Source organism: Medicago sativa, chromosome 6 (assembly GCF_051527215.1).
Source record: "Medicago sativa cultivar Bolivia chromosome 6, Bolivia_mono, whole genome shotgun sequence".
Taxonomy (NCBI): domain Eukaryota; kingdom Viridiplantae; phylum Streptophyta; class Magnoliopsida; order Fabales; family Fabaceae; genus Medicago; species Medicago sativa.
This window is the reverse complement of record NC_140754.1, coordinates 66,669,167-66,694,969: the sequence shown is the minus strand read 5'-3', so window position 1 is coordinate 66,694,969 and position 25,803 is coordinate 66,669,167. Positions and strand designations below refer to the sequence as shown.

The 25,803-nt window shown below is 34.7% G+C and overlaps 1 protein-coding gene and 1 pseudogene across 1 annotated transcript; both read left to right on the top strand.

The window, feature by feature from the left end:
- The first annotated feature begins 328 nt into the window (after positions 1 to 328).
- LOC146916460 (uncharacterized) lies at positions 329 to 5,281 on the top strand. Its single transcript, XM_085721647.1, has 2 exons — positions 329 to 1,056; positions 4,921 to 5,281. Exons 1-2 carry the CDS (start codon positions 329 to 331, stop codon positions 5,279 to 5,281), a joined length of 1,089 nt encoding a protein of 362 aa, XP_085577773.1.
- Positions 5,282 to 19,165: 13,884 nt separating this feature from the next.
- Positions 19,166 to 20,097, top strand: LOC146916459 (uncharacterized; annotated as a pseudogene).
- Positions 20,098 to 25,803: the final 5,706 nt, after the last annotated feature.

The following is a 25,803-nucleotide window of genomic DNA, read 5'->3' as shown; positions in this document are numbered from 1 at the left end:
AGTATTTAATTCAAAACTAATTCAAATTTCCTTTAAATACTGACCCCACAATCTTAGTTAGTGGGCCACGTTCTCTAACATTGGAAAAGACAACACTTTAATGGTAAAACTGTCAAAATAAGATCTTGACATGTGTCATGATCAAAGGTCCATATAAAAACAAACTCACCTTTACTCTTCTCACTTTTCACCATTTCATTTTCACTTTCACTGTTCCTCTTCTCCGCCAAAAATTTTCTCGAAGAAAACACTTTGAATTTTCTGCAACTTCTATCTTTAACCACGAAATCTTCACTATTCATCAAATTCTCACAAAAACACTTAAACAATGACGAACGCAGCAAGAACTTCTCATGTGAATCGCGAAGAACCCATTGATTTTACTAAAGAAATCGCCAGTGCTGCTCCTGCTTTTATGAATGAACCAGAGATCAATGAAGCTGAAAAAGCTATCTGGAAAACCCAGGTAATCATCCCTTGTACTGATACTCCACATGCATTCTTAGGCCCCATTTCTCTAGAACCTGAAACTCCAGAGATTAACTCTCTTTTCCCATGCATCGAAACTCAACCTCCTTTAATTTTCACAAAAGGTCCTTTTGACCTAAGTTTTGTAAAATCCAAAATTAGGACTGAACCAAAAACTTATCCAGAATACATTGCTTGGTTAGACAAAGTTCAAAAACAAAAGGGACAATTCTGGAAGGAGAAAGGGATTTTTGATCTCATCCAAATATCTCGATATGGTCCAAAATACCATAATGAATTGATATTTGCTGCTTTACATTTTTGGAACCCAATGAACAACAGCCTTCACTTGAAATGTGGAATGCTCACTCCTACCCTTTTAGATGTGGCTGGCCTTACTAGCTTAAAACCAACTGGATACACCTTTAATCCAGATGTTACCACCTCTCAATACTCAGTAAATTTCGATAGCCCTGCCTATGGTTTGTTTATAGCTAACAACCATGATACCGAATGTGCTGAAGTATCTGCAGATGAACATGTAGCTTTCTTGACCTACTGGTTATCTATGCATGTTTTTTGCTCAAGGTCAGTACAAGTCCCTAAGAAATTCATGTGTCTAGCTAGTCAATTACATGAAGGAACAGATATCTGTTTAAGCAAACTGATTCTAGGTTCTTTGTATGAAACCCTTAACCATACAACTAATAATCTTAGAGATTATCCCCAAACTGGTGGGAATTTAGTTGTATCAGGACCCATATGGTTGTTCCAACTATGGCTTTTAGCCATTTTTGGATCAAAACTTGCTTCGATTCTACCTTCCTCTTACACATCAGCATACTCAGACAAGACCACTGAAGGTATAGGCTTAGCTATGTTTCACCCCGATGGGAATAAGTCTTCACAACAACTTTTTGAGAATGCTTACGAAACCCTGCTTGATTGTCCCATTTTCACCCCTATGATGGCACCATTTACCACTAGGAAATATGGACCTAACTGGTTCAAAGAGGACTTTCCCACTACTTCGAAAGCAGCCAACAAAACAGAAATCAATGCTATATGGGAAGCTTATTTGACCCCTACCTATCTATCTAGCAGACTTACACCTGGTAGTCCTTATGGAGTATATGGTTATCAACCTAACCATGTAGCTAGACAGTTTGGTATGGTTCAATCGAAACCCAGCTCTTTGTTCAAAAGTATAAGTGAATGGAAAATTCCTCTGATCGAACCTGTGTGGAAATCCATAATTCAAGCCAGGAAAACAACTGTGTTCGAGCCTACATATTTCTCAACATCATTTGCATGCTCTGAAGCATTCTTTCGATGGTGGCGAAATTATTACACACGCCAATCCAATCGAGGGAATCCTGATGAATTGCTGCCTCAACTGACCAGTACTTTTCACACTTTGCAGAACAAAGACAAGAAGACTAGAGGTACGCACATTAAAGAAATTCAGCAATTTCAAAGATATTATCAAACAACATATGACCCTTTACATCCAAAGAGGACAGTATATTATGCTGCTCAAACTCTGAGAGATAAAGTTCGAGAAAAAATTCCAGAAACAATTTTTCCCCCTGGAACACCCAATAAATATCTTTATGTTTTAGAAAAGAAAATGAAACTAGCAAAACTTCCATCTTGTAATCTTGCTTTGGCCTTTAGGCCACCATACCCAAAATGGTTACTTTATAATTTCAAATTCCCACAAAATAATTTAGTAACCTATGCTAAATGCCATTTATACCAATATAATGGTGAACTTGGCTATGAATTATCCCAAGTTCGAATCGAAACTCCCAGTATCATGGGTATGATTTTTCTTTTACTAAAATATATTAATACTATTTTTAGAAGAAATAGTACTTATCTGTATAATCACATATTTCAGCTTTGCCTTTAACTCCAGGAGAAGCAAAGCTCGATGATGCCAGCACCCAGAACACTTCGAAAAGCAAGTCTGACAAGAAGAAAAAGAAAGCTTCCCAAACTAAAGAAGTTGAATCGAAGAAATCTGAGACTGCATCAAAGGAACCTTCTAAATCAAAGGAACCCAAAGTGAAAACAACTTCATCAAAAAGATCTTCTAGATCAAAGAACAAGAAAGAACAAGCAACTGTCGATCTCTCTGATGATGATAGCGAGGTGGAGATAACTAAAGAACAGATTGAAGCTTCCAAAGTAACACTTCCCAAAGTCCATACTGAAGGAAGAAGGAAAAGAAAACAAGAACAAATTTCACTTGTCCAAGAAAAGGAAGTCGAAGTGGAAGCTTCTGAAGGTTCTCCCCCCATCTCACCATCTAAACCATTCAAACGTCTTCGAAAGACTTCTCATTCTAGTGCTCATTCACATGTTGGTGATAATGGTTCGAAGGTATTTTATCAAAACCATATTTTATACGCAATGTTTCTAAGTATCTTGTTTTAAGCATTGATCTTATTCTTTTTAGGGTATCGAACAAGAACAAACTAATCCATCACAACATGGGCAAGTTCTTCCTTCTTCGAAGACCACTTCACCAATTGCTGAAGACAAAGAAGATGAGCATGATGATGCTAGCAGTCCAGAAGGTCTTAAAGTGGATCCTCCTCAACAACAACAAACAGAAACACCCACTGATGACTTGGTAAATGATGAATCACTCAACAATGATCAATCTTATTCTGCACCCACCCTTGGAGATAATGTATCAAACTTTGCTACTGAAGATACAAACATAACTACTCGACAAAATGCTCCTGGTGATGCAGAGATGATTGCTCAACAAGATACCCCTATGATCGATCTAGAAGAAATCGATCGATTGGCCAAAGATGATCCTTTCAATGCCTTTGCCTTGATAGCTAAGAGTAATACTCTTTTCTCAACTAGCACTGGCCAAACTTCTGATTCATCCAAGGGAAATCCCTCTGAGACTTCAAAGAACAACCTGCTAGCAGAATTTCAAAAGAAGATCATCGAAGCCAACTTGCTAGAGTTGATTGAAAAAGATGCTGGAGCTCTTGCTGAAATCAGGAGTTTATTTGAAAAACTTGGTGCTCTCCCAACTGGTTGGAAATTTCGAAACCTGTTTAATTATCTTGAACCAATGTTGGAGAGTGCTAATCAAAACTTCCAGAAGAGGAAAACTGATCAAGCTCAAATGGCAGAGAAGAAAGCGCATCATGATCAAATTGTAATCGAACTGTCATCCTTCCAAGAGAAATTTAAAACTCTTCAGCAAGAAAGAAACAATGCGAAGCAGCAAGTGGTTGACATCGATGCCAAAATTAAAGAACTGGAAGCTCAAAAAGCTGAAATTTTGGCTAAGGATGAAGCCAGAAATCGAGAAGCCAATGAAGCTATTAACAAATTCAAGCTCTCCAAGGAACTAGAGTCTACCATTGCTCAACTTGCAAGTGACAACCATGCTCTCGATACTCAACTGGCTGAATACAAGAGCCAAATCGAGAAACTCATCTCATCATTTGAGATTTAGTTCTGTTTCTATTTTATTCTCTAAGACTTTTATTTTATTTCAGCCTTATCGAATATCTTGGTCTGTAATGTCTTTATAACAATTCGTGGACCATTTTCTATTTCGAACGACAATTTCTTTTCAATCATCGAAATTCCTTTCTTATTTTCTTATATCGAATTTAAATTTTATTTAAATCCAAATAAGATTGGAACAATTTCCAAGACATTTTAATGATGAGGAAACAAAAAAGTAACTTTTTTGTTTAACCCAACAAGTTAAACTTGCCTAGGAAGTTGAAAAGAAATAAAACAAATAAATGACCTTTTAACACAGATTAATCCTTTTTTTTTTTTAAAAAAAAAAAAAAAAAAAACCTTTAAAACTTCCCTCAGGTTACGAAGTTAAGTAACCATTGGCCATCGGAATAACTGTTCCTACGTGTCATCATCTTCAAAGCAAGAAGAACCGTTTGATTGAGCCACTTCTTTCAACTTCCCTCCACTATAAATATGATTTTCCTTTTTATAAAAATCACTCTTTTCTTTGTTTCGTCTTCGTCTGAAAAATCCTTCTTACTCAAAGCTTTTTCTTTCTTAAATCATCATGACCACCATTGATAATCTGAGTGATGATCTTTTAGTCAAGATTGCTGCAAAGATTGCTGCTCAAAGCAGGAAAGATCTTTTCGCTTTTCGCCATACCAATAGCAGGCACTGGCGCGTCAGTGAGGATTCTGAAGTTTCTAGGGCTTTTGGAAATGATGTCCTCTACTTCCTCTACGACCCCAATGAATGGTACAACAATGCTATGGTGGCTCATTCTAAGTTTGCTTTTAAACTTAGACTCTGGAATCATGGCAACGCCATGTTCTGTATTCTTCGAAGCACTCAACACATGTTGGATGCTAATCCAAACATTGAAGAAATAAAACGCCTCCTTACTACTGCTATCAACGCCACTGGCTCTCTGAGTGCAAGGTACTACCTTCTTCTCATCAATGCGCTCTCCATGCCTATGCCAGAAAACATCCTCGAAAACTTCGAAGATCTTGCATGGACACATCGATTGGCAGAATTTCGAAGCGACATTTTGGGAGGAACTTCAACTTATCGATTTCGCTGTCCTTGGTGGAATAGGCCCATGCCTATTTGGCTTACTAGGCGTCGTTTTTGCAACAACTACCACAACTGTGCAGGAGATGGGAGAATTGGAGGTTGGTATTCACTTCTACCTGGGCCAGATCATGAACACTACTTGGTCAATGCTTGCTTCAAGTGTCGTCTCGATACAGAAATTCGCTGGTTTCTCGATCGTTTTGGGATTGTAACTGAATGGTGAAAACCATCTTTAAATGCTTTTAGTCTTTAAGTACTTTGTGTTTTCTTTTGTAATGGTTTTTCCATTTTAAGCATTTCGATGTAACCAGCCCATCAGTTGGCATTTTTAAATTAATGCCAAGTTTTTATTTCGAATCAAATTACTCTTGTGTAATTTTAATTTCTTGTAACATCGGTTTATATTTTTTCAAATATTTACCGTTTATGCGTATAATTCTCTGATCTTCTTGTAATTCTTCGATCTCATACGCATTATTCGAAAAAACTCTTAGAATTTTCCATGGTCCTTCCCAACTAGGAGACCATTTTCCTAAACATCGATCCTTTTTATCCATCGGCAAGATAACTTTCCAAACTAAGTCCCCTTGCAGGAATAATTTCGATTTAACTCTTTTGTTATAGGCTTTTGCTATTCTTTCTTTTTGCTTTGTAAGCACTTCTAAAGCCATTAATCTTTCTTCATCAATATCTACTAATTCATCCAACATCATATCCAAATATTGATTTGTTGGAATTTCGATTTGTCTTTGAATTCGAGTAGATTGAAGTAAGATTTCTGTTGGCAATACAGCATCATGGCCAAATGTTAATCGAAAAGGAGTAGTATTTATAGATTCTTTAGGAGAAGTTCGAACTGCCCATAAAGCTTCATAAAGAAACTCATGCCATTCTTTGGGTTTTTTCTTTTGGCTAGCTTTTCTTTTGATTATAGTAATCAAATTCTTATTTGCTGCTTCTACCTGACCATTTGCCTGAGCATAATATGGTGTTGAAGTCAACAACTTATATCCTATTTCTTCAGCAAATTTTACCATCTTTCGACCAGTAAATACAGATCCTTGATCCGTAGTAATAGTTTCTGGTATGCCAAATCTATAAATAATAAATTTTTGAATGAAGTTTATAACTTCATCTTGAGTAACATCTTTTAGTGGAACAACTTCTATCCATTTAGTGAAATAATCTATTCCAACCAAAATATATTTGTAGCCTTTGGATGACTTAGGTTTGATTTCCCCAATTACATCTAAAGCCCATCCTCTGAATGGCCAAGGTTTCACTATTGAATGTAATTCACTAGCTGGTACTTTTTGAATTCCAGCATGTTCTTGACATTCTTTACAACCTTTAGCAAAATTTATGCAATCTTTTAACATGGTTGGCCAATAAACACCTTGTCGAAACAAAAGCCATTTTATTTTATGGCCTGCTTGATGTGTACCACAAGCACCACTATGAGTATTCGATACAGCCAAATATGCTTCTGCTTCACTAAGGCATTTAAGTAAAACTCCTTCTGGAGTCTTTTTAAATAATTCATTGCCTATTATCACATAACTCAAGGCTCTATACTTGACTTTCCTACAAGTTGTGCCATCTGGATCTTCCAAAAAATTGACTATGGGTTTTCGCCAATCATTATCATCCAAATTGTTAATGACCAAAATTTCAGAAAATTTTTCACTCTGAAGGTATCCTTGAGATGCTTCCATGCTCCCAAGTTTTGGTCTTAACAATTTGTTAGGCACAATATCTATCGAATTACGCTTTGTTTTAATTTCAATAACCTCTTGCTCTTGTTCCTTCGAAAGTTTGTACCCAGAAGCCAATTGAGCTAAATCATTAGCTTCTTGATTTTCTGCTCTAGGAACATGTTGAACTTCAATTTGAGCAAAATGTTTAAGTAATGCATTAACTATAGTGTAATACATTATCAAAGTTTCTTTGAGGCATTTATATTCTTTTGTTATTTGCTTTATTACTAATTCAGAATCACCTCTAATAATTAAACATTTCGCCCCCAGTTCGAGCAAAATCTCTAAACCATTTATTAAGGCTTCATATTCTGCCTCATTATTCGAACAATATTGGCTAATTCGAAATTTATATTTGGTTACCTCATTTGTTGGTGAAACAATAACTATACCTATTCCAGAACCATTTTTATGACTAGACCCGTCGAAATATAATGTCCATGGAAATGTTTCGATGCCCCCAGTCACAGGTTCTTCAATGGAATGATCAGCAATAAAGTCAGCCACTATTTGGCCTTTCACAGTTTTCAAAGATTGATAAGTTAAAGAATATTCTGTGAGTGCCAAAGCCCATTTACCAACTCTACTATGCAGAATAGGTTTAGATAACATGTGCTTAATAATATCGAAATGGGAATAAACATAAACATCAAAAGGCTTTATATAATGCTTAAGTTTCATACATGAAAAATATAAACAAAGACATAATTTCTCACTAGGATGATATCTTGTTTCAACATCACTTAAAACTCTACTAAGATAATAAATGGCTCTTTCTACACCATTTTCATCCTCTTGTGCTAACATACTCCCTATAGTTCTTTCAGATGATGCTATGTATAACTTCATCTTTTTGTCTTTCAACAAAGGTGAAAGAATAGGAGGATTAGATAAATATGACTTTATGTCTTCAAATGCCTTTTGGTGTTCAGGCTCCCATCTAAAAATTTCCTCTTTCTTTAATCGAAGTAATGACGAGAATGCTTGCGCTCTGCCACTTAGATTAGATATAAATCTTCTGAGGAAATTTATTTTGCCTAATAAAGACTGCAACTCTTTTTTGGTAGAGGGTGCTTTAGCCTCCATTATAGCTTTAGTCTTATTTTGATTGATTTCGATGCCCTTTTTATGGACAACAAATCCTAAAAAATCACCTGCACAAACACCAAACGCACATTTTAATGGATTCATTTTTAATCCATATTGTCTCATCCTTTCGAATGATAAACGTAAATGTTCTAAGTGTTTGTTTTCAGAAGATGATTTCACAACAATATCATCAATGTAAATTTGCATAAAATCTTCAATAAAATCATGAAACATTGAATTCATTGCTCTTTGATATATAACACCAGCATTTTTAAGACCAAATGGCATTACTATCCACTCATAACATCCTAATGCCCCTGGGCATCGAAATGCTGTTTTAGAAACATCTTCTTCAGCAATAAATATTTGATTATAACCTGAATAACCATCAAGCATACTCAAATATTCGAAACCTGCTGCAGAATCTACCAACATTTCTGCTACTGGCATAGGATATTCATCTTTAGGAGTGGCGAGATTTAAATCTCTAAAATCAATACAAACTCTTATACTTCCATTTTTCTTTTTAACAGGAACTACATTAGCTAACCAATCAACATACCTTGCAGGTCTGATGAAGCCACATTTGAGGAGTCTTTCGATCTCTTCTTTTATTTTTGGTAGAATCTCTGGTGCAAACCTTCTTGGAATTTGCTTCACTGGTTTCTTGTCTGTCCTGATTGGCAATTGCAACTCTACTACCTTTCTACTCAAACCAGGCATTTCATGATAATCCCAAGCAAAGCAATCCTTGTAATTTTTCAACAGCGCCACAATTCGATCTCTGAAGCTCTTAGGAATCTTTGAACTTATGTATGTTGGTCTTTTTACAGAACCATCTCCTATATCCACTTCTTCAAGAGGATCTTGGGCCTTCATTTTTATTGTAGATCCCATTGGATCTTCTTCAAAACCCAAAGGTTCATAATCATAAATACAGTCTAATTTTTTATCATCAATGAGGTCATCAAAATTATTTTCTACTGAAGCATCGAAGACCTCTTCTTCTTTGGCTGTTTCAGCCAAATCGAAGTTTTTCTCGGCTACATAAGCCGTAATCTTTTCCCATATGCTGGGCTCAACCATCGATCAATTATTGATATCCCACCCAGTTGGTGAGATTCCATTTGCTGAATATTCTTGGTCATCAGTAACCCTCTTGTACGAAGTACTTCTTGTCTTCAGCAAATCTTTTTCCTTTACAGGTATCTTCTCATGGCAATCTTCATTGTTCACCACTACGAAGTCATCATCGAATGCAGTTTTCCAACGAAAACCCCATTCTGGTGCAAGTTTTACAAAGAATTTTTCTTCTTTAGTCATAGAACTTGATGCATCATTTTCCATGAATGGTGCAATATATTGAAGCTGTTTGTCAAAGTTCTTTTTGTTGATATCTTGATTATCAACTTCAGCTTTGAAATAATAACTCTGATCAGCCTCAATATTCTCTACCAAACCATCTTTCCTCCAAATCACAATCCTTTGATGCATTGTAGAAGGAACTGCACCTACAGCATGGATCCATTCCCTTCCTAATAATGCATTGAAATTGGCTTTAGAAGGAACTACCAAAAACACAGTTGCTCTGGTTATGCTTCCTACTACCAATTCTAGTTCGATAGCACCAAGAGATTGTCCAGTAGAGCCCTCATAATTAGTGAGCACTACATTATGTGGTTTCAAATCACATTCAGAAATACCAAGTTTCCTTAGAAAAGATTGTGGTAGGAGATTAACAGTAGCACCACCATCTACTAACACTTTGTTAATTCCAACACCATTTAACTTAGCTTGAATAAACAAAGGCTTTAAATGAAGCTTCATGCTATCATCAGGTTTCTCGAACACTGCATGTTGATCTTCGATGCAGCCATTATTCATAACATAATAACACAGAGGCCTATGACGAGCCATTTCCTCAGTGAAATCACATTCATCATCATGATTGGTCTTCGAAGATACATCATACGCATATTCAATTGGTAGTACAGAAACCATACATATAATGTCAAGACTTGGTTCAGAATCTGAAAAAGTAGAAGTTAGAATATCATCATCCCCTTTGGGGATGTTTAAAGCAGAAGATAATGGCGGGAAAATTCTTTCAGTAGCTGGTTTTTTAACCATTTCGAAAACTATCGGTTGTTTTCCCTTACTTTTGTCATCATTAGTGACATCTTTCAAAACTCCTTCCTTTTTCTGGCGTTGAAAACGGCGCCATTGAGTTCTAGTCATAGGATTCTTACCTTTATAGTTATTTTTGTAAGCATACTTGTTAGGATTAGAACTCTCCGGTTGGTCCGGAACTTTGACAGCTCTTTTTACCCATTTTGTTGGTGGTGCTGGAGGCGCAGAATGACCAGTTTTCTTGCCCCCAGAGAAAACCCAAGTATCAATAGGAGACTTCGATGAAGGAACGAACGTCTTCTTATGATTCTTCACTTGATACTTCTCTGAAGTTTTCATCTTGTAAGGAACACCTCTTTTGTTAAAGCCAAATTTAGAACGGTTCTCGAACCACCCTCCTTTACGTTTTGTTTGAGGTTGATATCCTTCAACTGCTTTTGCAGCTTCTTTATCGAACACTGCACTGCATCGAGGACAAAGCATAGCATTGGTGTTAGATATTTTACATCGGTTTAAAAAATCAACCAAATCTTCTTCAGCCTTTGGATATGCTTTCTCCATTTCCTTGGCCAATTGATCTTCAGTAACCACTGGCTCTTCAATTTGATGGTCCTCAGTAACCATTTCTGTATCAATATTATCTGAAATTTCCACCATATTGATAGAAATACCAGCAAACATGGATTCTGCCACATTGGCAGAAACATCAGCAAACATGGACTCTGCCTTTTTCACAGGATCTCCATCCACTTGCTGTTTTGATTTCTCTCCAAATTTCAGCCTCCGTTCGTCAAGAGCTTTTTGTACAGAATCCCTGAAACGAGTACATCGAGATAAGTTATGACCTAAAAAACCATGGAATTTACAAAATCCTCTTTTTTTCCTTTGTTCCAAAGGAGGCAACTTCATATTAGGTGGCACTAATATTATGCCATCATTAACTAAAAGATCAAAGATTTCATCACTTTTAGTAATATCAAAAGTATAAGTTTTAGAAGGATATTTGTCACTCTTGGGATCTTCAGGATTTTTTCCATTGGATGGCCTCAACATTTTACAAGCATATGGAGGTCCATCTTTTAATTCTGCTAGGTTTATATCATTGTCTTCAATGATATCTAAACCCCAATCGAATTCGGATTCACTATCTCCTGTTTCTATATAGGCAATTTTTTCCTTTTTAGGAAATTTGTTATGAGTTCTAGTTTTTTCAGCTTTAAGTCTTTCAACTTGTCGAACTTTGTCTGCCAATTGGGCCATGTCTCTTAGGTACTGGGTATCTAATTTCTTTCGAACAGAATAATCGAGGCCACCAGCAGCCATTTCGACCAATTCATATTCTGGAACAGAAGTAAAACATCTAGCCTTAAGGAGACGAAACCTATTGAGATAATCATCGATTGTCTCATGACTTTTACGTCGAACACTGGCCAATTCTTTCAAACTAATCTTAGATTGACCCATGTAAAATTGTTCATGAAAGGCTTTTTCTAATTGGTTCCAACTATAAATTGAGTGAGGAGGTAAAGTTGTAAACCAAGTAAAAGCATTTTTTGTCAAAGAACTTGGGAAATATTTCATTCTCAAATTTTCATTTTCTGCAATATTTCCTGCTTCCATGAGAAACCTAGCAATGTGTTCGACAGTAGATTCATTAGTTTCTCCAGCAAATTTGGTAAACTTCGGAATTTTCCAATTTCTAGGCAATTCAGCGTCTAAAACATACTCAGACAAAGGAGACACAAAATTTGGTCTATGTAAACCCATATTCAAACCATTTTGGGCTAACAAAGCCTCGACAATACCCGCTATATTATTCTGACCATCGAAATTGTTTCGACGGGCTTGTAAAACCACTTGATCGGCATCTTGGTTTCTGTTAACCAAAATGGGTTGTCTTTCAGGTTCTGCCTGAACTTGTGGTTGTACTACTTGTGGTTGGACAATATTTTCATGATTTCGAACCACTGGTTCATCAGCAATTATTTCAATTGCCCTCAAATTTCGATTTTGAGGCAATTGGGTATTTTGGATTGGTGGAGCGCCAAAGAAATTGGCAATTCTTTCCATTTGATCAGACAACCGTTGATAACTAGTATTGGTGTCTCGAATTAAAGGATTTATGACAGTACCAATTTGTTGGGTCATCATATTAACCATATCATGATTAGTTTCTTCCATAGTTTGCCTAATGGCAGCCATAGAAGCGTTGGTTAAATTTTGTTGGGAACTTCTATATGTTGTAGATATCCCAGGACCAAAAAGTTGTGGTAATGATACATTTAAATTCTCTGAAAACATATTACCACTAGTTTGTAAGCCTTGCATCAATGATGATGGCATACCATATGGCATTGATCTATGATCCCAAACTCCTTGAATAGAAGTATTATTTGGATAATCATGGGAAGTTTGGGTAACCATCGAAGGTATGGCTTGAGAAATTACTGTGGCCATCGAAGGCATGGCCTGAGACGATGTTTGAGTGACTGTATTACTAATCGGAACAGCTTGTGATGTTCTAACATTCCCTGGGGATGAAACATCATCTTCAACCGTCACTTGATCCACATCTTCATTTGAAGATGTTGGATTTGTTTTCTTTTGGTTGTTAGCGCGTGTCATATTAAGAAGCAATTTCTTGTTTCTTAATTGCATACACAACAAAACAAACCAGAATTAAAAGAAACTCTAACAAAAACTATAAACAAAAAAAAAAAAAAAAAACACAAACAGTCCCACTGGGCGTGCCAATTTGTTTACGTTGGATTTTCGTAAACAACCGCTGGTTTACACATGGTAACTTGCAAGATCAACCAGTAAATCTTAGGACATATTGTGTTTGTTCTTGTTGTTAGAAATTCTGTGTTTTGGTGTCGAAAATATAAGAAATACAATAAAAACAATCGAATTCAATCCACTTGAACTCAATCGAACTTAACAAAGTAAAGTGCAAGAACACTTAAAGAAAAAAGGGTAAATTGCATTGATTAAATAAGAGTTGGTACACAGATTCATACATTGCAACTTGTGACTCGTTTCTCGCTTCCATACGGATACTTTGAGTGTAAGTTTGTATGATGGAATTGTGACCTGTTTTTCCTATGAAAAACTACTATTTATACTAAGTCTAGAAATAACTACACTTCTTTGAAATTCAAACTACAACTGCCACAAGTCGACAGTTTTACTTATTTGAAAACAAACTTAAAATACAAACTGACTTAAAGAATAACCGTTGATAACCACCTTCGAAAACTGCTTTATCGAAGTCTTCTACCATCTTCGAACCCATATTTGCTTTCAATACAACACTCTGTTCGAATCTTCTTTAAATCTAGGTCAACTATACTTTGACCACATTTATTACAGCTAGTAAAATATATTGGCTAACACATTCATGTTAATAGCATAAAACGGCAAAGTATATATGCCTACAAATATGACTAATATGACTATATTCAAGTCTCCGGAATACTCATGTCTCCCGATCTGCAACGTTGACGACGCCAAAGTCATTGTCGTTGATCGGATCTGCACTTGCTCAAAGCTAATCTTTCAACCTGAATCAAATAAACACCGCACTAAGACGGGAAATCAAAAACACACCGCACAAAGACGAGAAATCAAAACAAACAGAGTCCTTTAGAGACGACGAAATCACAAAAACAAACTAAAAAAACAGAAAATATGTGAAATCACTTATTCAATTTGGATAGAAGGAAAAACAACTCATAGGGGTGATTTTTGGGTCAAAATTGACCTTAAATCACCCCTCTGACAAGAAAAAGAAGAAGAAAGGGGTAACGGCCAGGGTTTGAGAAGGAGAGAAGAGAAAGAGGAAAAACTCGAGCCTAATTTTTTTAAAATAGATTATATTAAAGGTCAATTATATGATGCATAAATAAGACAATTCATATTTTTCAATCAAAAATTTTTTGCATAAATCATAATGCAAAAACTTATTTCTACCATTGATCAAAATGTCTTATCGTTAGATTAAATGTAACTTATAGATCTAATTGTAAAAGAGAAATTTGTGTTAGTGCAAGACTTATCTCCGTGTTCACATTAGAGAAAGCATATATCGAGGCTTATTCCCATCTATAATTACTTGTTTGCTAGACAAAGTATTTTTTTTTAATAAAGACAAGAAATTTTAAAAAAGACAAGAAAAACTTTGGCAGACATCATAGTTAGTGTGGCGTAAGTTATGGAATTGTGTAGGTACCAGGAGTAACCAACTCATGCCAATTATTATTGTAAACAGTTGATTTGGGTCCATAGTTTTCACTTCCTTTCCATTTCTTAATCTTGAATTCTCGTACACTATATGTGTGTTTGGATTTATGTATGCATAAGGACAATTGCATTCCACATGGTTAGAGATCAATCGCGCGTTTGTTTCTCTTTTTGATGTCGGTATATAGTTTTCTTAAAAAACAAATAGTCTTTTTTGTTCTTTAACGTGTAATGAGTAATCACAATTGTCCAATGTATTAAAATTCTAAACTAATCTTTGATTGTAGGTTCTGTTATTCAAACTAGTGTTAGATGTAACAGCCCGATTTTCGTTAGATTTAATTTAATTGTTTTTATGTGTGTTTATATGTGCTCATATGTGATTAATTGCCTCTGTGTGTATTTTTGGTTGGGATTATTAGAATTCGGTGTTAGAAAGGTATTTTAGTCATTTTGAACTCAGGGGTATTTTGGTCATTTTGTGATTATGAGTAGTTTAGTAATTTTGATGAGGATTATTTTTAGTGCTTAGTGAGAACTATTATTATTTTACTAAGTTACTAGGGGGTTGTAGTAATTTATTTTATAACCGGTAAGTGACCGTTATTATTATTTAACCGTTAAGTGAGTAGAAACATTTTGAATTGGTTAATGAGTGAGTTAAGCCCATTAAACATTAAGGGTTAAACTCAATTGTGTAGAGCCTATATAACCTCTAGTCTTTAGAGAAATAGGGTTACACAACCAGTTTACAAATTTTTAGAAGAGGTAGAGAAGAGAAGGGTTTTGAAGAGGAAGAGCTAGGAGAGCTAGAGGAGGGTAGAGATTCAAGGAATTGGAGCTAAAGTGAAACCTTAGCTTAGAATTGTGAAGATTTAAGGTATGGGGGTTAGATTTCAATCATAATCTCTTAGTTTAATTTCTTCCCTAATTCTTTGCATAAGTGCTTATTTTGGATAAGTGATTATTGTGGACTTAGTTGTTGAAATCCGTGCTCTTGTTATGATGATATGTTTGAGTATATGAAATTGATGATAATTGAATTGTTGTTGATGAAATTGCATGTTCATAATATGTGAAATGGGTATATTGTGAATTGTGCTCTAATTGTTGAAATTATGCAATGTTGTTGTTGATTTGTGGTGGAATTCATGTTTATATGATGTTGTTGTTGTTATGAGATATTGTTGTTGTTGTTTCATGACTTGGGTGTTTATAATCATGGATTGGTGAGGAGATTTAAGAAGTTGTTGTTGTTTTGAGAAAATGGGTTGATTTGGTGAATTATGTTAAAATGGCATTTGATTTCATGTTTCATGTGTTTTTGAAAGTCCTTTTGAGTTTATGAACCTGTAAACAATCTTTGGAAACATATTTGGGTGTTGGGAGATCAAAATTTAGGATTTTGGGTGAAAAAGGGTTGGAACCCGAGAGTTTTTCTGCAGAACTGATGATTGTTCGCTTAAGCGAACGCTAAGCGAACGGTAAGCGAACAGCAACAGAAAGTTACTAGAGCTTGGTCGCTTAAGCGAGCTGTAAGCAAACGACCCCAGTAAGTTTCTGGAACTTGGTTGCTTAAGCGAACGGGTGGTCGCTTAAGCGAACAAGCCCAGTTTCAGCACCTTTTGCTTTTCGTTCTGGGCTTTCGAGGACCAATCTGAGCTTTGTAAAACACTTCTTTCAACTTGTTTAACTACTGTTTATACTCTTAAACCTATTGCAACATCTCATAGATGGGATTGGACTTGATTTGTGATCTTGAACTTAACTTTTGAAAATTGTCCAAGAACGTTGATTTTTCCGAAACTTGTTTTCTCAAGGAAATGGAGTAGGGTTAAGGTTGTGTACTGAATTATATGATTTATAAAAATGGTTGTGATTGGTTTCGTTGAGTTTTTACTTGTTTTGATTTGAAAATGGAATTTTCTTGGAAAATGATAAAGAGAGACGAACTTTGTAGAAAGTAATCTTTAAGTCCAATTACTTGGCAAATCTTTGGTGGATAGTTTGATATGATTATATGAATATATGTGAATGCTTTTTAGGTGATTGAATATGATATTTATCATAAGGTGTTGTATATTCTCCTTTACTTGAATTTTGAGAAATTGTATGGAGTTGTTGAACTATGTGATATAGTTGATGTTGATTATAGCCGTTTAATGTAGCCATTGATTATAGCCGTTGAATTATTGTGAACATATGCATGGTGAATTGTGTCATATGTTCATGCATCATATGTCGTGTCAGATGTTATATCCCTATAGTCGTTGATTATAGCCGTTGATGATGATGTTTTTGTTGCACCATGGGTGACGACCTTGAGGAGATTTGGTACCACATGCATATATGTGTCGAGTATAGGCGCATATCATATTGGCATGAGTCTTATTTGTTGCATTTGAATGATGAATGTTGATGGTAAGTGTGTTTGATGAATACATACTTGTGATATTTGGAATTGTCGTGTGAAAGTGTATATGGAAGTTAATTGCTCATGTAAATTATTTGAGACTTGATTTGATTCTTTATGTCAAATTGTTTATATTGATTATGATTGATGTAAAGCTTACCCCCAGTGGTTTTGCCACCTACCTATTTGTATGAATGGGTAGACGGAGTGCAGGAGTAGTTTGCTTTCGGTGAGTTGCTTGGTGATTGCTTGGATAGCGGGAGCTAATCTCCGTTGTCGGTTCTTTAGAGTCTTAGGTCTAGGCTCTGATTAGGTGTCAGTCTTTTGATTTCTGAATTTGCTTATGATTGTGGAGATTTTATACCCATTTGTCGGGGCTTGGAGATTTTCTTTATGAATTTATGTTGATGTTATGACATGTAAACTTTGGTGAAGTGTGATTTCTATCCGCTGCGACTGTTGAGAATTTTTATATATGCATGTTGTTGGAATTTTGTTGAAGACGTAGGTACTATTTCTTGAATATATTCTTTATCGCGTGTTTTATCGCTTTAATAGAAATAGGGCGTTACATTAGACGTTAGAATAATTCTACAATGCTAACAATTATTTTTTCTCACATAGACTGATATGAAAAAAAATGCGTATTTATAAGGACAAATATGACAGTATATGAGTATATATTGACGATCTAATATGGCATTATTGATGGAATATTATAATGTTAAAGACTATTTTGACATGCAAAGTGCACAATTAAGGAATATTTTAGAATTTTGATACATTAAAAAGACTATTATAACTACTCGTTATACGTTTAGAAAGGAAAATGATTGTTTACTCTTTTTTTAATCGTGCGTTCGATGCAAACCAAAAAGGAAAATATCAAACAAAATATGGAAATAAGGTTCTTGATATTTGTTGACATAAATTCTCATAAATATTTTTTTTTGATAAGGCAATTGAAGTAGATTAGACATCAAGGAGCCCAGAGACATCTCAACTAGGTTGGCTCCCCACTGAGACTTCTATCCTTTGTCGTCTACTTCATATGTATTATTAAAATATATATATATATATATATATATATATATATATATATATATATATATATATACACATATATACAAGAGGGGGGACTAGTTCAAAACACTCGAAACAATGCAAAGCGGAAAATAAAAAACAACCAAAATCTTAGGGAAAGCGGTAATTAGGCAAGCCAATTCTATCCCTAAAGAAATCTAGAGACAACGATGGAGGTAAAATGTCAAACCAAACCGCGCTAGTTAAATCATGCCCAAGAGAAGCCATAAGGTCCACACAACAGTTTCCTTTGCGATAAATAAGAGAAGCACCGCACTAGAGGAAAATTTGTAAACATGTCAATTCAGCCCAAAGTTGTCGATGGTGTATATAATTTGTGCTAGCATAAATAACTGTGCAGAATCAAACCGCACCACAAAATCACAATCCGCCCCCCAAAGAGTCCAAAGGTTTGGTAACAGAGATCCTCGGTTATCAGCATAATGTTTAGTAATCCTAATATTCGTTCAAAACCGTCTAGTAATCCTAATAATCCTAATATTTTTTTTATGATGTTCATGTGTTGTTATCTCAAATAGTTTATTTGATGCAATATAACTATCTTCCTATGTTTTTTTTTTTTTTTTTAGGATGCATTAGAACTACCTTCCTATTAGTTTTTCTTTTATAGGTAATCCAATGAAAAAATGACAACTGTTTACACATTTTTTCTAAAAAAATATTCATATATATAAATTTTAATTATAAAACATTAATAAATACATTTCACTTATCAATAAAATAACAAAACAGACTGGGATACGAAGATGAGTAAATACTCTGTATCTTTTTGAAAAGTAGGTATATGCCTTATAATAAATATTTTGTAACTTTCTTGATATATCAATCATATATAATTGAATTTTTTTTTTTATTTTCATAATGGAATTTTTTTCCAGTATTTGGTTAGTATAAACAATAAAAAACATACCCTTATGAAGCCTTATGTTTTTCATAAACAAACTACATGTCATTTCAACTAAAGAATCTTAACCGATGCTTCATTGATGGAGTCCATATGGCTTACAGATAAACTTTGCGTTGTTGCAAACAGATTAACTTTGCAAAAGTATAAACCCTTATCTCTTTTATTTTTAGTTGTATATAAGTAATGTGAATTGTTTGGTTGAAACGAGAATCCCTGTGGATACGATACTCTACCTATCACGTTATTACTTGGTAAACGATTTGGTACAGTTTCCTAAATTCGACCATCAAGTTTTTGGAGCCGTTGCCGGGGATTGTTGATAATTTCGACTAAGAAATTTAAATTACTTATTTCTATCTGTTATTTTTTTTCTGCATTTTATTTTTATGTCATTTATTTTTTCAATTTTAAAAATAAAAAATACAAATGAGTCTGTCCTACTAAGAACTTTGTATGGTTTGTTTCATGCGTTATACCAAAACAGGTATTCTGCAATTCAACCCAGACATAGACAAAACTGAACAAGCCTTCTGAAAGCAGCCTGAATTGCAAGAGAAAGAACAGAACAAAAGGAACCCATCCCAATTCAAGACTATTCATGAGAAGAGTCAAAAATAGGAAACAAAAATCCTTGCATAACTATAGGAGACAATCGGAGGCTGGATAACTTGGATGAAGTATAACTTGGGTTCCAAACAGCGAACCCTATCGTGTTTGACATCAAGAATAGTGTCATGCTTAATTTGAAATCTAACCAATTTTAATGTAAGGAATCAGAAGATTGCAATGCTCACTTGACACATTTTCTGGATGCCTGCATCACAATCAATCCAGCAAGGGTGTCAGAATCTAACAAGCGACTTAGGTTGTTTGGATATTCTCTAACCGGGAGGTCAAAGGATTGGCTGGACACACTACCAAGTGGTACAAACACAACTTGAGATCAGCTCAAGAGAGAGTTCTTGGACAAATATTTTCCAACTTCAAAATACTAGGCACGAAAGAAGGAGATTTTCAGCTTTAAGCAACAAGATGGTGAAGTACTTTATGACGCATGGGAAAGGTTCAAGCTACTATTGAAGAGGTGTCCAGGTCACAATTTTTCAGAAATGGATATCATGCAACCCTTCACAACGGGATTAAATCCAGTCACTCAGACGTTACTAAACGCTTATGCAGGAGGAGCTATGAAAATCAAGACAGTTAATGAGGTACAAGAGCTGGTTGACAACATGTCTCTAAATGAATATCATGCACACACTGAGGAGGAGGCTGCCCCAAAGAAGAAAGGTATGATAGATCTAAATGCTCGGGATTCTTTACATGCTAGTACCAAACATCTCATCATTCAATTAGAAACTCTTGCAAAGAGATTGGAAGCTCGTGAAGTTGCCTAATTATCTACAAATGCTACATGTGATTTTTGTGAGCAAGCTAATGAAAGCGGGGTACGTTTACTTATAAGTTTGGGGTTATCAGAAGAGCAGGTCAAGTATATGGGTACTTTCACCAGGCAACATTGGAATCCATACTCAAACACTTACAATCCAGGTTGGACAGAGCATCCAAACTTCTCTTACCGAAGCAACAATGTTCTCCACCCACCACAAACAAATTGCACCCCCCCGAGGAACCCAACAACAAATGAGAAAAGTCACTGAGAATCAGTGTTGCAACAACCTTCTTGATTACTTTTTCTCACCAATTGGTAAACCAATATATGATAAATTGGTCGTTATTACCAATGAAGATCGCAATGATTATGAAGACAAGTCTCCAAAGAAGAAAGAAGACCTAGGGTGTTTTAGCGTACCAGTTACCATGTGTAACTAAGTCTTTTTAGGCTAGGGTTCTAAGATCAACCTCTATTTTGGTTGTTGGATAATTTATTTAATTTAAAGTCTTTATTTAGTTATTTCTCTTTATGCTATTTAGTATTACTGTAGTGCGTATGATTTGTCTCGTCTGAAGCATAACCTTAACTTAATCTCTGAGGTGACATTACCTAATATCGATGCATATATATCTAATCAGGAAGTAATTAATTACTAACTAGGGAAACACACCGAAAGAGAGAAAAACCGTTAGAGAAAGGTACTTAGGGAGGTGACATACCTAATATTGATGCATATCTCCCATAATCAGGAAGTCACAAGTTACTAATTAAGGAAACAGGTGATATCACGACTTAAATCTGCCCAGTAACTCCATTCTTCTCAAACCTTGGTAAGGTAGACGCTGATAGGATTGCCTGTTTGCAGAACTCTTGAGAGAGAGAGAGAGAGAGAGAGAGAGAGAAAGAGAGAGTGTGTGTGTTATGTGCTTCTTATATTCAGAGATGAACGAACCTTGAAGAAGATTGGGACTACACTGATGGGGATTTAGGAAAGTTAATTTAAGTTTATGTTTCAATTACCTCTGAGAGAGTAAGACCCCACACAAAACTACCGTGTGATCAACATGTGCAACTCGACAGCTGGCGGAGAATGAACCCATATCTCTGAGAGAGTAAAGCCAGACACGTACCTACCCCGTGTGATCAGCAAATGCAACTTGACATCTGATATGTAGTAAAACCCCACAAACTCATCACTTAGATAAATAAAGATTAATAACATGGATAAGACTTGACTGTTACATAATTCCAACAATTAAATATAGGGGATTCAAAGAATCCTAACCATCGATAACATTCTGCAATCAAAATAGGTAAATTTTGCTCTGTTACAAACAGAATAATTTTTCAAAACTCTAAACCCTTATCTCTTTATTTTTATTTGTTCCCAAATAAGTAACAATCAAATGGTACATGATTTGGTACACGGCAATCCTTGTGGATACGATACTCTACTTATCACTTTATTACTTGGTAAACGATTAGGTACGCTTGCCTAAATCCGACCATCAATTAGTATATGAATTTGGAAATGGAGTCATAATGTATATTCCCCAACAATCAAATGGTTCCAGTTCTAAGATTCCATTTAGAGGCATTTCTTATTTTTTTATTCCTCTTGTTCTTTGACATTCATTGCATCTCAGTACAAAATCCCAACAATCCTTGAACATTATTGGCCAAAGGAATCCAGTTTGCAAAATTTTAGCAATTGTTTTATCCCTACTATGGTGTCCTCCATAAAGTGAACTGTGACAATGCCATATGATATCCCTTGCTTGTTTCTATCCCACACATATTTGCAAGAGTCCACCATTTTGGACTTTAAAGAGTTAAGGTTCATCCCAAGTCAGGCCACCTGGTAATCTTTTGCTTGCTTTGAAGTTCGCCACATCTGCAAAACCATGGTCATTGTCAGATTGCAAACATGTGTTCATCTAGAAATTCTTCACCTATGTCTCTCTCCTTATTCGTCACCAACTGATTCTCTAACCTATAAAGATTGTCAACAACAACAGTTTCTATACCTTTATTATCTTCGATTTCCAAATCAAATTCCTGTAACAAAATAGTCCACCTAAGCAGTCGGGGTTTCGACTCCCCTTTTGTTAGAAAATATTTAAGAGCAGCATGATCAATAAAAACAATTGCTTTTGATCCTATCAGATACGAACGAAACTTAATATCCACCAGTAAAATCAATTATTATGCTAAGGATAGAATTGAAAGAAAATCCACCAGTGGAAATTGTCAATTCCTTAGTGAAAACTTGATATCCTGGGCTAGTAAGAGACAAAGCATTATTGCCACATCAGAAGCAAAATACATCTCAGCTGGAAGTTGTTGCACACAACTACTCTGAATGAAACATCAGTGAGAAGACTACCAGATCTTTAAAAGTAATATCCCAATTCATTGTGATAATACTACTCCTATTTGTTTGTTAAAGAATCCAATTTTTCATTTAAGATTCAAACACATTGAGATAAAACATAATTTGAAAAGTGATTATGTTCAAAAAGGAGTTATAGATATTCAATTCATTGATATTGATCATCAATGGGTATGATATGCAGGCGCTGTTCGCGAAGCAAAAATGGTTGGAGTTCTTTGATGTTACGAATGGAGCATGCTACACAATGTTGGGAAGGGATTTATAGGTTAGGGCAGAAGTTGTCAAGGCTGCTACTGAAGAACAAGAGACTGAGATTCGCTCTTCTGTAACGGGGATAAAAATATATCACCATCACTCAATCCACCATAACTAAGATGCTAATAGCTGACAACTCTGGGTTTCAGCCCAAGCCATATCCAAGAACTATTTCTTATTTCTATTTTTGAGTGTATGGTTCGTAACTAAGATTTTATTGCGTCTCAATTATGATGATTCAATTCAAAAGTCTTTTTATTTTTTATTTTGAGATGCACTCTTTTTTATTTTCTATATTTTTTTGTCATGTAGCTTATTTTTTTGTGAACGCGGGTTCGAACCCCGACGTTAGCATTACAATGTCTCTAAGTTGTGTTCATGGGACAACCCTCTTTTTTTTTAAAAAAAAATTTAAAAAAAAGTTAAATAGTTTTTGGTTACTATAAGTATATTAAATTTCATTTTTAGTCCCTCTACAAAATTTCGACAAATTTTGGTCTCACAAATATTTTCCAGCACGACGTTAGGTCACAATTTTATATCAACTCATGTATACCCTTCAAATTCTTTAATTAATTTTCATTTAGTTGCTAGGAATATTATAATCACACGTGGGTTTCATATGTATCAACGAAATAACATTGGTATATAAGCCATTCCTATCAGGTTAGCTCGGTTGAAAAGGACATTGCATAATATATGCAAGGGTTAAGGTTCGTGTCGCACACACCCCACCTATATTACCTAAACGGTGAATTTCAAGCCACTAGCTACTTGAAAGAAAAAGAAAAAAACATCTGCATTTAAGTTCTCCCATTTGTTTTTGTTTTATTCTCTTTCTTCTTTTTCCCCTTTCTTTTTTTTCTCGACAAATTTCTTTCGGGTGTCATTATAATTTGAATACTCAACGGTATATGTCTCCCAAAGTGCCCTTCTCTCTTCGACTTTATTTGCGCATTAGTTAAGAAAGATGTATGCTATTTAATTAATTACTTTTAGAACAATTTATCTGGCAACTAAAAATGTACCAAAATATTTAGGTATTGTCACAGAAACCAAAACAATAGAGGAAATGTATGAATACAAAAAGATTATGAAAAAGAGATTTGTCTAAAAAGTTATTATAAAATGGTTGTATAAATATCATTTCTGATCGAGAAAATACAAAGTTATGGAACCCACATTATTTTTGGTTTACATCTTTATTTCACATAATCCAAAAACGAATGACATTAACGAGTCAAAACAAAAGGCCGACATTAAAAGATGAAGAGTGTTATTTGAACAACTATTTGGCTGATAACTTATGGGACAACCATAAATTACAAAGAAAAAATTGGTATTTGCACGAAAACCAAAGCAATAGAGAAATAAATTAAAAAATAATGTGAGTATGCGAGAGAAAGTTATCATAAAAGTTGTCACAAAATGGATGTTGAAATATCATTTCTCTTAAAAGATATGCACTTTTTTTGGTACAAAAAATATATACATTTTTATTGGGCGTGTAAGTTCTATAAACCATATGACTATTTCTTCCTAAAATCCATTTGTTTTTGTTTTATTCTCTTTTTCTTTTTTGCTTTTCTTATTTTTTGTTCAACCATCTCATAATTTCTTTCCGGTGACATTATAATTTGACCACACAACAATATATGTCTGCCATTCTCTCTCCGATTTTATTAGCGCATCAGTTGAAAAAAAGGTGTGTTACTTAAATAAATACTTTTAGAATAATTTATAAAACAACTAAAGATATAGCAATTACGTATGTATTGTTACGGAAATAAAAACCAACATAAGAAGAGTAAAAATACAATGCGATTATGAGATAGAGAATTGTTCAAAAAATTTCATGAGAATTGTTCAAAATTATCATAAAATGGTTGTATAAATATCATTTCGGATTGACAAATTACAAAAGTTTTGAGATCCACATTTTTTTTGTTTTGCATCTTTATTTCACATCATGCAAACAACGTATGGCATTAATGAGTCAAAACAAAAGGCTGACATTAAAAGATATGAATTGGATTGGATATTTTCCAAGTTTAACGGTCAGAGTGTGAGTGTGTGTTTTGTGTGTGTGAATTGAATTGGATATTTTACATGTGTATGAAGCCAGATGGCTGGCTAGTTTTTAAAGGCTCAGTGATTGGCTATGAATTATTTTGAAAGCGAAAGGTAAACCGATGAGAAAAGACCAGAATTGGTGGTTGTGTGTAGTAAGTGCGTGGCATAGAGGAACACTTGGTTCAAAACGATTAACGTTATCAAAAATACCCTCTCTATTATTTTTAGAATGCATTTTATCAAAATATTTAGGGTTAATACGTTTTTACCCCCCGTAATATAGGTCATTTCCGGTTTTCCCTCAGTAAATTTTTTTTTATTTACCCCTGTAAATAAAAATTTGTTTTGATTTACTCCCCTAGTAGGCCAAACAAAAACCAATTTTATTTTTTTCAAGAAATTTTCGTTTTTGTTTGGCCTATTAGGGGCGTAAATCAAAACAAATTTTTTTACAGGGGGTAAATCAAAAAATAAATTTTACAAGGGGAAAAAAATCAAAAATGACCTATATTAAAGGGGATAAAGACCTATTAACCCAAATATCTATGCTACACTAAATAGGGCAATTAAAGGATTAATAGGAAGATACTATTTTTGTTACAGATGTTGTTGTTATTCTATGTGTCCCGTCACACCGTCAACATCTGACACTTGCATTGCTCCTTTCATCAATTAAATGGTAAAAGACTCTTACTTTCACACACAATAGATAACATTGCGATAATTATATAATAAATACTAGTTAGATTGTAAATATTGTAGAATGTTTATAGATGTTAAATGAAAATTATAAATATTAATGTAATATTTCAATTAAATATTTTTCTCTTATATATTTAATAATTGTTTTTTTTTGCTCAAGGGGAAAACAATAAAAAAAAAGCTAAGCAATTCGCTGTCTAAATACCCGTGAGGTATCCGCCAGCAGAGTGATACTTAGCTGAGGAGGAGGAGACATTCACGTCTTTAAGGAATCAACATTTT